The sequence below is a fragment of the Trifolium pratense genome, linkage group LG1 (assembly GCF_020283565.1).
Source record: "Trifolium pratense cultivar HEN17-A07 linkage group LG1, ARS_RC_1.1, whole genome shotgun sequence".
NCBI classification, from domain to species: Eukaryota; Viridiplantae; Streptophyta; class Magnoliopsida; order Fabales; family Fabaceae; genus Trifolium; species Trifolium pratense.
Window position 1 is genome coordinate 46,830,933 of NC_060059.1, and position 15,300 is coordinate 46,846,232.

The window sequence follows — 15,300 nt, forward strand, 5'->3', positions numbered from 1 at the left end:
TAGGAGAAAATAGTATTTAGAGAAGAAGGCGAAAATCTTAAATTGTGTAACTAAAAATGTGGAAAGATTTAGATAGAGATAATTTAGTTATCAACCCTCCCTAAAAAATAGCATTCATAATTAATCCCTTAAAAATAGCATTCATAGGGATACATTTTTTTTCTCTAGGGATATTGTCATATTGATTACAAATAATTGGTCATCGAGTAATTGGTATAGCATTCATAAGGGTACACATTTTTATTTTTGTTTTTTAGGATTAAGGGTTGGATTAGTCAGTCCTAAGGCCGGATACCAAGTTTTCAAAAAAAAAAAAAAAAAAAAGGGTTGGCATAACCAGTTTGAAATTTGTTTAAAGTCAATTGATTTATATGGAAATTAATTATACAACCTTGATCTGATAAGGGGAGAAGCACCCTGGGCTATTTGTTAAAGCTCAAAGGCCAAGATGGCGCGGGTGCATGCTTCTGCCATAGTTGCGCGTACACCGGATCTAGTCCATGTAAATACCCAAAAACCCAAATTTGCTCATTTTCCATTCATTTTCTCTCTCTTCTTCTCTCTCTAATCTGAAAACTCTCTCATATCTCTTCTTTCACCTTCACCAATTTTGTTGTTGTTAAGTTTCACTAAATCATGCTTAGAAAAACATATATTATTACAACATGTTCATCACATTTCTTGATAGTGATCTCAAATTTAAACAAAATAAACAACATTTATAAGTATTTTAATCTCATTTTCTTCAAAATCAATCTCTTAAACAAAGTGTTTGAATTATCTACTTTTCCTTATAGTTGCATGATTTTTGCTCTAACTTGATGCACCTTAAATAGACGGGTTGCTTGAGCAAGCCTTAAACAAAGTGATTGAATCCTCTAGTCTTTCTTTTTTTTTTGTAAAATTTTTGTGTAAAAATTTGTGTTGTTGCGGTGGTGATGGTGATTGTGGTGGTTTTGAGAAGAAGATGAAGATTTAATGTGATGTAGGTTGTGGAAGAGATAGAAAATTGATGTGTGTGGTGTGTGTGGGTGAGAGTGAGGGTGGTGGATGAAATGTTAAGCTAGTGTGTGTATTTGATGGATTTAAATGAGTTTATATAGAGTGTTCGAAAGTGAAGAGGATAGATGAATGCTAAGTGAAGCTTTTAAAGCCAATGAAATTCTTACACTTGCAATGCAATGAGTATATGATAAACATAACAAATGGTATTATGTAAAGTCATGGATGGATAGTAGAGAAGAAAAATAACAAATGGTATTATGCAAAACCATGGATGGATAGTAGAGAATGAAGTAGAAGCACTACTTGTCGCTTGATTAAGGTGTCATTTGGCTTGAAGAAGATATATGTGGTCAATGCATGCATGATGGAGGTTCCAAAAGCTTCTTGAGTAATTACCAAGACACAATTGTCACATGAGCATTGGACTTATTGCATCACACATGACATAAGGCATTAAGTGCAAAGATCATGGCACACTTGTCATATCACTATTGGACTACACATGATAGGCCCACACATGCTTATAGGTGTCAAGAGATGATTGGCCATGATGGATAAGGTTTTTTAAGGAGTTAGGGTTTCCAATGACATCATGTATGATGTCATCCAATTAGGGTTGCAACTTCTATCTTTTATTGTAAGTAAAGATTAAAAACAATGTAACCATTTAATCTCAGCCGTTTTCCACGTGTCATTCAAATGTGTAATCAACGGGAATAAAAAAGAGCTAACGGAAAAGGAGCAAAGCTCTCGTCTCTTAGGCCAAAGGAATGAGCGGATCAGCTCCATTTCTTTCAATCCCTTTCCTGTCCTGTTATGTGCGCCATGTGGCAAATAAAACTTCCAAAGGCTGTCGCCGCCGCTAAGCTACGTTACCGCTCTTGTCACCGCCGACGTTAATGCACGCCACTCCTCTGTACTTTGTTCCTTGACAGAATTTGTATGTTGTTTCCAACTGATAATCAAGTAGTGCAGCAAAGCATATAATCAAACCACTGTACCTATCTTTTTCATGCAACTTAAAATTAAACCATAAAATTGGGAGGGTTGTTTTGGTGTAGTGCTCAACGTATTTGCTGTTAGTGGGGAGGGGTCTGGAGGTTTTTTGTGTTTTGTTATGTTGGGATGTAGTTTGGCTTTGGCCCCTTTCTTTTTACGGTCTTGCTGTTTCGTTTGTAATGGTGGTCTACACCTTTATTTTCCTGCACAACAGAACAAGGGAAACTAGGAATGAGGGAAATAAAAATATAAGGCAAAATAATGAACCTGACGTGAATCGAACACGCAACCTTCTGATCTGGAGTCAGACGCGTTACCATTGCGCCACAGATCCAATTGATGTTTTATGTGTTTACCAATAATACATATACCTTGGGTATTCTTTGTATTGGTGCGCAATTTCTTCCACCATTTTCTGCCATATGTAGACAAATTTTCAAGCATCATAATAGGAGGTTTTATACGATGACTCCTTCTTAATCTACTCTTATATTAAGTCCTTATCTCCATCAAGCAGCTTAAAATAGTGGTGATCTGATTATGTGGTGTTAACCTAAAAGAAGTTCAAGCAAAAGCTAGACACACTAACCATTCATAAGTGTTTTTTCCTTCTTCTCTCTTGTTTTATTTTATTTAATTTGGGTGTCTATACATCAAACCAAGCATCTTCTATGTGCAAATTGACTAGTAGTAATAACAAGAGTTTGTGGAGCTTGTTTTGAGTTGTAAATAACACTTGGGTAATGGGTATAACATTCCAACTTTCAAGTTCCTGAATCCATTTTATGCTCTTGAAAATTCTAAAATATCAAACTTCTTTTGTACATTGCATAAACACGTGGTTCCAACTATACTCGAATATGAATCGTTAACAATCTGGTTTTAATCAGATTTTAAGAAGGGTTTTGGGAAACCAGCTTTTAAAAGGGAATAGTTTTTTTTATTTTAAAATGTTTTGAAAACCAATCATGCTCAGATTTAAGGATATATATAAATCATACAAAGCATCCATGTAAGTGGAACACTTGTCACAAAAAAATAAAGAGTAACAACAATATTGACTCATTCGAACAAATACAACCATAATGTTGAAGTCTGAAAACTGCATGGCTCATTTATAGAAGCAACGTCTTACAAGATTTACCTTCTTTATGAAATTATGATACACTACTAGTAATACACAATAAAGTATCATGTGTACAGAACATAAACCATGATTGGCTGAGCCTGGTTCAGATATGCCATGTTCAAAGGGTTGCAGTATGTAAGGGTTCTCAAAATTGGTAATATGAAATATGCATAATTGCAAATTGATTATTCATTCAAAGGTAAAATTGAGTTGATGTTCTTAGTACATAAAAGAGAAAGATAAAAGAAGACTAAGTCCAAGACTTAAGCCATTACTCTACTAGAGACTAGAGAGTACCAAAGAGAGAGGAGAGACTTCTATCAATTTTCTTCACCCCTTTGCCAATCATTTGCATTGCCTCTTATAGCATACTGAGGAATATTTCTGTTAGCATTTTCTCCTTATTTCCTTCATTTTTGGATCATATGCTATGTGTCCTTTAAATTCCTCAATTTAGTTATCTGAAATCATAACACAGTAGTTATCAATAGACTCAAAAACCTATCGGTGGCCAGAAGTGGATGATCATATTCAAAGACTCGAGCAATAATATTAAACCAAATGAATCATTGCAAGGGATGATTTCACTGAGTAATACTAAATTACTAATATACAAAATTAATCATCGCAGGGGATAACATTTGAAAAATATTCATTCCTTCCCCATTCACTAGGCAAACCAAATAATGATCAATGAATACAAGCCCAACACATTTCTTTTCACAATCAAAACATACACTGTGATGGGTAAATTTTAACAGTTTTCTATTGCAATAACATGCAAGAAAACAAGTTATCAAAATATATGCCAGAATGTTAAACAACAGAGTAATTCGAGCTCTGGACACCCTGTAGACTGTATATTGAGGTACCATAAAAGCAACCACGTAATCGGAAAAACCAGCACTAAAACAGATAGAAAACAGCAACCACACCGTGAAAAACAAGATCATGAGCAACAACATAATAGAAATATTAAGATCGGAGAAATGGTATGTAAACTGAAGATCGAAGAGTGTTATTTATCTAACCAAGGGAGCTCAGCTCCTTCTAGAGTCAAGAACAAAACACAAAAGATAGAAAAGGAAAAAAGACTGAACAACAAGGATCTACAATGGAGCAGTCCTTTCTATGCCAAAGGCCACCCACAATCTACTCCAGTTTCCCAACATCCACATACCTACCTATTCTCCCGTCTCCATGATTCCCAAATATATACCATCTGTCTGTTCTGTTGTACACTACCCTCCCCTAATTGTTTCTTTCCCTTGCACTCTTCAAACTTCAGTCTTCACTATTTATAATTTCTGCATTGTTCTCAGTACAATCATTTTTCCACCTCTCATTTTCTGCAGACATGCAACAAGGTTAGCCCCATCGTTTTTCAGAACCTCGGTTAAGCGTTTGTTATTGAGAATTAGTTAGGTTAATTGGTCTGGGATAATTTGACGAAATAAGGAAATTTCATTCAAGTGAAAGTTCTAATAAAATTTAACTGGAAAATGTTTCTCGACAAAGAAATATGTACCTTCCCAATGATAACCGGAAAGGTGATATCAAAGATGAGCCTTCCTGAATATCTGTAATCTCACTGTCCTGGATGGTAAAATGTAATAAGATTTAAAGAAACAGTTAAAAGATTGTAGGTTCTAAATCTTCACCCTTTCTTTATCTTATCCCACCTTAAAGAGAAAACAGATTCTATATATAATGCGGTATGCAGGATGTCTCAATCTCCTAATGGAAACAGAGAAAAAAATCAGCACTATGAAATAAGATATCACATATTCACATACCATATTATAAATGGGTATTTGATTGCGCGAAAACTCTAAGCGAGGTAGAAGTTACCTTCCTGCAAAATAACCCAAACATTAGTGCGAAGTATACCGCTTTTAGATTACTATATACAAAATGCTAACAATAGCATTGGGTGAGAAGAGTTGGGCAGCATGAATGAGAGTGCATGAAAAGCAAATAGTGTGTATATGTTATCAGTTACCAAATAAGATGTATTACTTGATGACTTAATAACGATTAAAAATAGCATTGGGTGAGAAGAGTTGGACAACATGAACGAGAGTGCATGAAAAGCAAATAGTGTGTATATAAGTTACCAAATAAGATGTGTTACTTGATTAATTAATAATGATTAAAACAATTACCAGATCTAGATTTTTTGAGACTCAATGACTCTGGAGAAACGGCTGATAATCTCTTCTTACTACCCTTGTTCAAGTCACTTACATTCCTTTCTTGTGAAGATTTCACAGAAGATGTGGATTTAATAATTGTAACCCTTTTTCTCTTATATCATCGGTCAGTTTTTGCTGGCGTAGTTTTGCATACTCTGGATGTGAATTTATTTCTGACCTGCTCAGACAATGCATTTACTGGTCCCTTCAATTTTGATTGAACGGGTTTCGATGGACTTTCCTGTCCTCCACCACTTATCTCAAAAGCTGTTGAGGCAGAGATATGGCGTTCAATTGGATACTTTGGAGGACCTTCAGTAGCAGGTTGCTTCTTCTGGCTGAGTTTAATATTATGCAACCGGACACTACGTCTATTCCCACCACTACCATGAACAACATTGACCTCACTCATTTTAATTGACTTATAATCTCCTGTGGCCTTCTCCGATGATACAAAAGAAGTAGGAAAAGATTTTTCCACAGCTGCGACGACATTTAAAATGTCAACATATAGAGACTGTATATATATAGGAAATGATAAAACATTAAGCAAATACGAGATGAATATCGTTTACAAGCATTGTCTATAAATTTACCACCAGGTGATATTTCTGGAAGATTTGCGGATACATTATTAGAAATAGCAGTATCCGGATTACGATTTTCCACTTCCATCGAGGTAGAGCTCTGCTCTGTATCTGGATGCTTGAGAGGACCTCCAGACGCAGGCTGCTGCTGACAAACTTTACTATTATACAAGCTGGTACAACGTCTATTTTCGTCACTACCATAAGCAACATCAACCCCACTCATCTCCTTTGAGACTTTGCATTTGTCTACAGCGGATGGTTTATTGCATTCTCCTGGGGCTTCTTCAGGAAACACCAACGGAGTAGGAATGGAATTTTCCTCACCTGCAACAACAATTAAAACAATTAGTTGGATATAGAGACTACAGAGATAAATGATAAAATAAAAACATAACAAACCTATAAGACATGGACAAAAATAATTTACAATCATCACCAAAATATTTACCATCATACAAGATTTCGTGACAAATTGTAGATACATTCTCTGGAACAGCATTAGCCAAATCAATACCAGCTTCAAATTCTTCTTTGATGCATTCTAGAGCATAGCTTTCCCAATTTGGAGGAAAACCATATAAAAAACTCTTTGAAATCTAACCATATAGTATATAAAATAAAAATCAATCAGTCCAAGGGTAGCATGCAAAATGAACATCATCAAATGGGGAACATCTAACATTAGAAACAACATCTTGCAAGACCAACCACCAAAGACATTGAAATTTATTATAACAAACCTGAGGAGTAAAACCATTTTCCAGTGTACGCTGCTTGTTCATGAAACCCCTAGTGTAAACATATATACCATCCGCAGTCTCAAGGGAAAACAGATCAGTTCTTTTGATAATAGGAGCAGAAACAAAAATCTGACCTGCTTCTTCCCTGAATCACAAAATTAAGTGTGTTTGCAAAAACGTTAGAAACCTCTTACAATAGTAAATGAGAGAGAATCATCTTTGTATTGCATGATATAAATGAGAGAATGAATACAAACAAGTATTTATACATGAAAAGGAAACTTGCAGTGCAAGCTAACTAACTGCTAACTGTTAGTAACCATTTCTCAAGGGAAAACAGATCAGTTCTTTTGATAATAGGAGCAGAAACAAAAATCTGACCTGCTTCTTCCCTGAATCACAAAATTAAGTGTGTTTGCAAAAACGTTAGAAACCTCTTACAATAGTAAATGAGAGAGAATCATCTTTGTATTGCATGATATAAATGAGAGAATGAATACAAACAAGTATTTATACATGAAAAGGAAACTTGCAGTGCAAGCTAACTAACTGCTAACTGTTAGTAACCATTTCTATGAGCTATCACAGTGCTAAGCTGGCCTCACCAAGGTTAACTCTCCAATAAAACCATTATAATTAAAAAAAATGGTAGATTAAAGTTTAGGTTAGTTTGATACTGATGACTCGCAAAGGTCAGAGCATGCCTCAAGACTCGAAGAGGGTAATAGAGGTACTCATAGATTACCCACCAACGAGGTCCCCACACTAGCCCGCCGGCAGTGAGAGTTGAACCCACGCCCTTGCAAGGTATGAGTCAACTCCTTACCAACTGAACCAACCTCCGTTGACATTATAATTGATTTTACCTTTGTCAAATATGATAATTTTATTTCAGTAAAAAAACATTTAAGTGACCTCTGGTTTTGCATTAGCTTGAGAAATTTACTCCAAGTTTTCATACAAGTCATATTAATAGATTTAAAAACATAGAAACAACAATTATGATATAATGACACAATATTCTACACAGAACTCGGTTGAGGTAAACCCTAAGCTGAGAACTTACTTTCTGGAAGAGATGCCGGAGCCAAAATTCTCCTTCTTACTTTCACGTAAACTTGTGGAATCAAACATGCATAATCCATTAATAATAAAACCAGACCATTCTAATTTTATTTTATTTTTTTACAAAGAAAACTATCATCTATGGTCCTAGGGTTTGGTACAAAAAAGAGAAAGAACACAGAGGAAAGGTTTGATTCATCTTTACCTTAGTTTCCAATTGCTCAAAAGCTTCAACTTGAGTAGAATCTTGCAAATGCAAGCATGAATTTGAAAAACTGAATTGCTCATTTCGATTTGTGATGGATTTGTATGAACTGTGAAGGAACACGAGGGAGAGGAAGAGATAGAGAAATCAGAGGGATTTGTATGAAGATCGTAGTGAGTGTTTTGCTGAAAAGGGAAATATGAATAAATGAAAAGGAGATGTTTTGGCCTTATATACTCATAAGCCCCTGATTACCATTCTGCCCCTTCTAATTTCTTATTTATTTTCTTATTCAAATAATGGTTCGGTGAAAGATTACTTTTATAAATTTTTGGTTCTTTAAGATGGTGGCTTCTTGAGTCAAAAGGAAAAGGATGGTGGCATCTAGGGTGAATGTATTTGTTATATGATGAGGTATACCCTTCGATGAGAAATAGATAGTAATGTATGTGAGATAAAATTATAAATACATAAAGTTTATTTAAAGAATTTTAAAGGTTGATAAATTTCTACAAGGTTATTCACCATGGTGTTTGTAGATTTCTTGCAAAGCTTTTTTAGGGTGCTTCTTGTTCGAGTGGTGGCAAGATTGAAAAACAATGAGAGATCAATTTTTTTGCAACTAGGAAAAGGAAGCAGAACGAGGTTTGGTTACTGTGCATAAGTCATACTTATGCACGGTGCATAAGTCTCAACGCTTTGCTTCGTACACCCCCTCCTTCGTCATACACCCCCCATTCCAAAACCCATCTCCAAACAGCCCAACTCCAAGCGGCCCTCTCCAAACTACACTAATCTCATTATTTGCAGACGGTTAAACGAAAACGAACCTCAGGAAACCATTTTCATCATCATCAACGCATAAATCATCAACATCATAACTGTCAACACCGTTGCCATCATCATCACCCTCGCCGGAAATCAAAGCTCAACATCATCACCATCGCCATCATCATCAACGCATAAATCATATTTCATCGCCATCATCCTCGCCGGAAATCAAAGCCCAACATCACTTCATCCGTCGTCGTCGCCATTAACGCTTTCCATCTTCAACGTCACCGCCGTTCATCATTAGTTCATCATATTTCATCATCTTCACCGTCGCCATCATTCAAAACCATTCATCATAGTTCATCATCATTCACCAACATATACATAATTTGAACGAACCAAACACAAAATGGTGAAAAGAAAACAGGTTAGAGCTAGATTTTTAATTCGATTTTGGGAATTAGGTTTTATTTTGGTTTGATTATTTTGTAATTTCACAAGATTAAAACCATTGGATGTACTAAATGGTTTCCTAATTATATTTTGGGAATTAGGTTTGATTATTTTGGAATTGTGGATTATTACTCATATATGTATATGTTTGAACTTTTGTATACTTGAATGGTTTCCACATTTGAGGATTGAACTGTGTTTGTTGATAATAGTGTATGCTTTTGTGGGAATATGTGATAATGTCTGCTATCTAAGTGAAACCATTAGGCAAGGATTTTGGTTTCAGTGGGAATATGTGATATGACAATGTTTGTTGATCTGTTAGTATGGGATTTTTGATTGATAATGGTTTCATTCAATGCAGGTTGACGAGTCAGGACCAAGCTTCAGCCTTGGCCTATCGCAGTCATCAGACTCGAAGGCTTCATCTTCGCATACTACCCGACAACAAAAGGGGAAAATGCAAGCTGCAAAAGCAACTGAACAGAAGCAAAAACCTACCGAGGCTGAACATAGGTTGAGACACAATTTGAGCATACCTAAAGTGTATGATATTATGCAATCTGTCAATGGAAAAAAAACAAAAAAGAAGATAATTGAGGTATTGAACGAATGCAAGTTTGGAGGAATGCTGCACATTTGCAATTGGACAAGAATCCACACATTCTTTGTGGATTGGATCGTAAACAACTTTGACAAGGATAACATGTGCATCAGATTGACTACGACAAAAGTGCTTGAATTAAAAGAGCATGATGTCCACCGCGTATACGAGCTTCCAATGGTTGGAAAAAAGATAAACACCGGTGTTTGCTCGGATGAGGCAATAAAAAGGTTGAGGGCAGAATTAGGATTGAATGAAGGCTTTTCTCAATATGTGAAGTTGGCAGAATTGGAGAGAGTCTTGAAGACAACCGAGAAACCAACTGCTTGGGTGAAGGGCGCAATATGTTACACAATTCACAACATATTGTGCCCGACTAACCACAGTGATGTCTCTCTTCACTATGCCCACATCTTAGAAGATGCAGCCAGTGTTTCATCGTACAATTGGTGCGCACATATCCTAGATTATATGAAATAAGGACTGCGAAGTCCAGGTGTTGCAAACCCACTTGCAGACTTTCATTTCCTATTGGTAAACATTCTAACTATAACTTCATCTTACTTCATGTTACTTCATATTCTTCAATAATTTACACACTGAAACCATTATTATTGGTAAATGGTTTCAGTGTATAACTTACTGAAACCATAAAACCATACTTACAGTTTCAATGCTATATTTCTCTTTTTTTAGGTGTTTTGTATAGTGAATGTGTTATGTGTTTTGTATAGCCTGTATGGTAGGGGGAATTACATATCTAGCTAGTTGTGAGAGGATTTTGACCTGAAACCATTAGTCTATGGTTTCAATGTTATAATTTTATTTGTTTAGGTGTTTTCTATAGTGAATGTGTTGTGTGTTGTGTGTGTTGTGTGTTTTCTTTTTTTAGGTGTTTTGTATAGTGAATGTGTTATGTGTTTTATTTGTTTAGGTGTTTTCTATAATTTTACACACTGAAACTGAAACCATTATTATTGGTAAATGGTTTCAGTGTATAACTTACTGAAACCATAAAATCATACTTATGGTTTCAATGCTATATTTCTCTTTTTTTAGGTGTTTTGTATAGTGAATGTGTTATGTGTTTTGTATAGCCTGTATGGTAGGGGGAATTACATAGCTAGCTAGTTGTGAAAGGATTTTGACCTGAAACCATTAGTCTATGGTTTCAATGTTATAATTTGTTTTGCATGTTATTAGCTTCCTGATTTCTTGTTCACATTCAGTAACTGCTTTTACATCTTCTGTTTTCCTGATATGTATGTTTTGTTTTTATTCTGCAGATTAACTACTTGGATAAAATGGGGAAGAGAAGCCCATTTTTAACTGGAAAATACAAGCACCCATCACTTCGGGATTGAGATGTAAAGATGGCAAATCAAGACATTCAAAAGGTTTATGATGTCATGGGTCTTGAACATGGTTTGACAGCTGGTGTCACACAACTGAATACCACTGATGAACGGTCGTTTGTAATGTGTTTTGATCCTAATACATGCCCACTATCTGAGGTGAGAGAAACCATTAATATTGTGCATGAAACCATTATAATTAAACGTATTTGGTTGTCTACTTCTAAATTGAACAAGAATTGATTAAACTGTGCTCTGTACATGAGTCTTTGCTTCTGCAAATTCATCTTGATCTACTTTCTCTAATAATAATTAAACTTATATGTGCTTTGTATATGTGTCTTTGCTTCTGCAAATTCATCTGGATCTGATTATGGTCTCTAATAACAATTGCAGGCAGAAATGCACCTCAATCATTGTAGGGCATGTATACAAATCTACAGTACAAGCGTAGGCACCTTGGAACGAAGAATCTCTCAGGCAAAGGGGAAAACTTTGAGGTATAAATCTTCAGCGAACAGAAAAAAAGTAGTACAAGGAGAAGATGGACAAGCTCCATAAACACCACTTTCCCCAACACAAGAAACAATCATTAAGTTTCCCGAGTATTTTCATGACGGTAAAGTTACAGATGAAATGAAGGAAGACAAAAAGGAGGAGAAATCTGATGAAATGAAGGAAGAGAAAAACGATGAGAAGAAGGATGACAAAATTGAGGAGAAGAAGTATGAGAAGAAGGATGAGAAAGGCGATGAGAAGAAGCATGAGGAGAAGGATGAGACAAATGAGACAAAGGATGAGACAAAGGATGTGGGATGTGGAGTTGATAAGAAAAATGATGAGCATCCAAGTAGTGAAGAAGAAGAGTTTGATGTAGATAAGATGGATGATCTAGTGAAGACGACATGCAATGTGGGACTTTCACCCACACAGGAAACAATTTTGAAGTTTCCGGAATTTTTTGATGCCCCTGAAGGTTCAAGAAGAAAGAAAGAGGATCCAATGAAGGAGACACCATCCAAAAAGGATAGTCTAGAGTAAGAAGCAACAATTAATTAAACTATGTTCTCCTTTTACTGGTTATAATTAAACTTATATTGTTGTGTTTATCTATTGTGTTTACTAAATTCTAATGTGGCCTGTTCCAGCAACAAAGAAGATCCAATAAAGAAGACACCATCTAGACATGATCCGGTGGAGGAGCAGAAGGATATTATAGAGTAAGAAGCAACATTATTTAAATTCTCGACAATAAACGTATTAATTAAACTCTGCAAACTAATAGTTATGTGATCAATTTGACAGGCCAACTCCCTTACGAATTGTGTTGCCGGATCAAATTATAGACTTGAGTCAAGAGGTCACCATGAAGCCAAAAAGGAGGAAGCATGAAGTCGTGGAGGATCGTACATACCTTGACCGTAGACGAGCAGTCAAAAATTCAAAGTACTTAACAAGTCCTTATGATGATGCAGTTTATGAGTCAACTGCATCTAAGTTGCAGAAAGACGTATCCACCTTTGCTTGGAGCACTGCACTCGATAAGTAAGTCATTAGAATATAAATGTTAAAGTAACTAAATAATTATATAGCTAGGAAATTCTTATATATAATTTTATTCAATTATAATGTCTTTTGTAAACAATTAGATTGTAGTTCTTTCTATTAGATTGTAGTTCTTTCTAATTTAAACATATATACACATGACTAGCTACATATGATAGAAACAAATATACAGTGAAACCATTAGTATTGGTAAATGATTTCAGTGTATAACTTACTGAAACCATACAACCATACTTATGGTTTCAATGTTATATTTCTCTTTTTTTAGGTGTTTTAATCTACGTTGATGTGTTTTGTGTTTTTCTTGAAGATGCTGCATGAAAGAGTAATGCTTTGTTGAATCTATGTTGTTGTATTTGTCTGAGTAACATAATTGAATGGTTTTGGTTGTTGTTGTTGTAATTGAATGGTTTTGGTTTGTTGTATCAAATTATCTGTCTGATTAAGACTATTGGTTTCAGTGTTAGTAATTAATTTGTTTCGTCCAATCATTTGAAGCTAATATAATGTCTTTTGTAATCCTTATATATAATTTAATTCACTTATATATGTCAGAAATTCTCTACTGCTCCGGATTTCATAAATTCTCTCTTCAACGATGTGATTTGTGGACCCTAAACAAGGACAAATGGGTGCATTGCTTTGTTGTCAACATTTGGGTGAATTGCTTGAATTGGGGCCAACGTACCAGAAAAATGAGAAGGCTGGTTACACGATATGTCAATCATGTATGCATTATATCCCATGAATATTAATAGTTTACTTACTTTTAAGTTTTTTTGGAATTGATTTTACCTATTTCATATAAACAGGACAACTTGGAAAGACCCGGTGCATTGGAAATGGATCAAGCAACTGCATTCAGAAGCTTTGTTGACAAGCTTAAATGGTTCAAATACCTGAATTGGAAGAAAATTGACCCCACTAAACTAGAATACGTAAGTCCTTCCCCGACTATTACTGTTGTATTTCATCAATTGTATTTCATTTTTGGTTGTTGATGGATCATATATGTTTTGTTTTCCAAGTCTATGGTTTTTTGCTGAGTTTCAGAACCAGCTGCAACTCATTATATATGTTTGGACATTTAATACACTGTTGGATTTTGATTAAGAATTATTCTATGTTGGATTTTGCTTTATGCCAAGTTACATTACTTGTGGCCTTATGTTTGGACATCTAATACACTGTTGGATTTTGATTAAGAATTATTCTATCTGTTGGATTTTGCTTTATGCCAAGTTACATTACTTGTGGCCTTTAGTTATAACTGTTGTGTGATTCATAAAAACAGACCCTATAATTGTTTCCCCAAAACTTGTTAGTCTTGAAGTCTATGGTTTCAATAGTTTATACACTGAAACCATTAATCTTGATAAATGGTTTCAGTGTATAACTTATTGAAACCATAAAACCGTACTTATGGTTTCAATGTTACATTTCTCTTTTTTTAGGTGTTTTGTATAGTGAATTTGTTCTGTGTTTTGTATATCCCCCTACTATAAATAGCTAGCTAGTTGTGAAGAGGGTTTGGACGTATGTGAATCAATCTTTTCTCATCACCATGAATCTTTTCTCATTTCAATGATGCTGAATGATGAGTAGTACTAATACTAGTAGTACTTCTTGTTGTTTTTCTTGAAGATGCTGCATGAAACAGTATTGCTTTGTTGAAACTACGTTGTTGTTTTTGTGTGAGTAACCGAATTGAATGGTTTTTGTTGTTGCATTCTCTGGGAGCATTGCGATTGATTTGAAACATTGTGGTTTTGATGTTAGTGGTCTTGAGAATGAATGCTGCATATGTTAGAGTATTTTCCATACATGTTATTAATTAATTTTCTAAGGAAATTAACATGCTATGTTCTCGGCAACTAAGTGTGTCAGTTTCATCTATGCTGCATATGAATGCTTGTTTTGTTATCTTCTTTTTGATAAATTGTGATAGTTTAACTGCTAGATGGTACATTTTCACCTGTTCTGCAAGTTTGTTGAATGGTTTCAATGTCTTATGGTTAATTAGGTTTTACTCTATTGACTTTGTATCATAATTTGTGTTTGTCTGCTCACTTCTGTTCCTTTTTTTATATGTGCTTTGAAACAGATCATGACACCAGCACTCATTGGTAATCCAAGGAGTCACTATGTGTGCTTTGTTGTTAATTTCAAAAGCTGCACATTCCAATTCTTGAATAGTGTAACGCCCCGATTTTTAGAATATATTGTATTAGGTTATTTTTATTCATTTATTTAATTATTTCTTCATGTTTTGCAATTTTCTGGTCTTGTGTGTTTGTGGGGTACCTTAAGGGTAAGTATAATAGTTGGATTTTTAGTAGTTAGTGATTAGCAAGAGTTAAGAATTTTTGTAACTTAAGAGACAGACTTAGTATATTTATTCATTTATTTAGTTAGTATAGAAAATGGAAATAAGAAATTATAATAATAGAATTTTTAGTAAACTCAAATTTAGAATTTTAGACAATAAAATTAGAAGAGAATTAGTAGTTAGAAATTGACAAGAATTGTGAAATTGTCAGCGCACATAGTAGACGAGTTTAGAAGGTGGGTTTATGACTTATTTTAGTTAGAATAGAAAAATAGAAAATAATAGTAATAA

The 15,300-nt window shown here is 34.7% G+C and overlaps 3 protein-coding genes and 1 non-coding gene across 11 annotated transcripts in view; 2 read left to right on the forward strand and 2 right to left on the reverse strand.

The window, feature by feature from the left end:
* Nucleotides 1-2,266: 2,266 nt before the first annotated feature.
* TRNAW-CCA lies at nucleotides 2,267-2,338 on the reverse strand. Its single transcript has one exon. It is a non-coding gene; the product is annotated as a tRNA-Trp (tRNA).
* A 705-nt stretch (nucleotides 2,339-3,043) lies between these two features.
* LOC123905154 lies at nucleotides 3,044-8,127 on the reverse strand. 8 transcript variants are annotated; one of them, XR_006808340.1, is made up of 10 exons: nucleotides 7,929-8,108; nucleotides 7,725-7,775; nucleotides 6,659-6,803; nucleotides 6,367-6,514; nucleotides 5,925-6,242; nucleotides 5,299-5,811; nucleotides 4,930-4,988; nucleotides 4,662-4,729; nucleotides 4,318-4,482; nucleotides 3,126-3,594 (listed from the first exon to the last, which is right to left on the reverse strand). XR_006808340.1 is itself a non-coding variant. In XM_045954799.1 (6 exons), the coding sequence occupies exons 1-6, from the start codon at nucleotides 8,009-8,011 to the stop codon at nucleotides 5,447-5,449; spliced, it is 1,110 nt and encodes a 369-aa protein (XP_045810755.1). In that variant the 5' UTR covers nucleotides 8,012-8,108; the 3' UTR covers nucleotides 5,025-5,446. The 8 variants fall into 8 exon arrangements, 1 of the variants encoding a protein (XP_045810755.1); XR_006808343.1 differs by having other exon boundaries at nucleotides 4,314-4,482; XR_006808344.1 differs by lacking the exon at nucleotides 7,725-7,775 and having other exon boundaries at nucleotides 4,314-4,482.
* Nucleotides 8,128-8,768: 641 nt separating this feature from the next.
* Nucleotides 8,769-15,300, forward strand: part of LOC123905174 — a 35,374-nt gene continuing 28,842 nt past the window's right edge. Inside the window, exons 1-9 of the mRNA XM_045954807.1 lie at nucleotides 8,769-9,129; nucleotides 9,520-10,293; nucleotides 11,046-11,273; nucleotides 11,511-12,151; nucleotides 12,263-12,334; nucleotides 12,420-12,659; nucleotides 13,231-13,408; nucleotides 13,493-13,618; nucleotides 14,785-14,872. Of these exons, the coding sequence (XP_045810763.1) occupies nucleotides 11,751-12,151; nucleotides 12,263-12,334; nucleotides 12,420-12,659; nucleotides 13,231-13,408; nucleotides 13,493-13,618; nucleotides 14,785-14,872 (1,105 nt within the window). The 5' untranslated portion in view covers nucleotides 8,769-9,129; nucleotides 9,520-10,293; nucleotides 11,046-11,273; nucleotides 11,511-11,750. The remainder of the gene's footprint in view (nucleotides 9,130-9,519; nucleotides 10,294-11,045; nucleotides 11,274-11,510; nucleotides 12,152-12,262; nucleotides 12,335-12,419; nucleotides 12,660-13,230; nucleotides 13,409-13,492; nucleotides 13,619-14,784; nucleotides 14,873-15,300) is intronic.
* Nucleotides 9,112-11,123, forward strand: LOC123895315. The gene is made up of 3 exons (XM_045945567.1): nucleotides 9,112-9,129; nucleotides 9,520-10,089; nucleotides 11,046-11,123. The coding sequence occupies exons 1-3, from the start codon at nucleotides 9,112-9,114 to the stop codon at nucleotides 11,121-11,123; spliced, it is 666 nt and encodes a 221-aa protein (XP_045801523.1).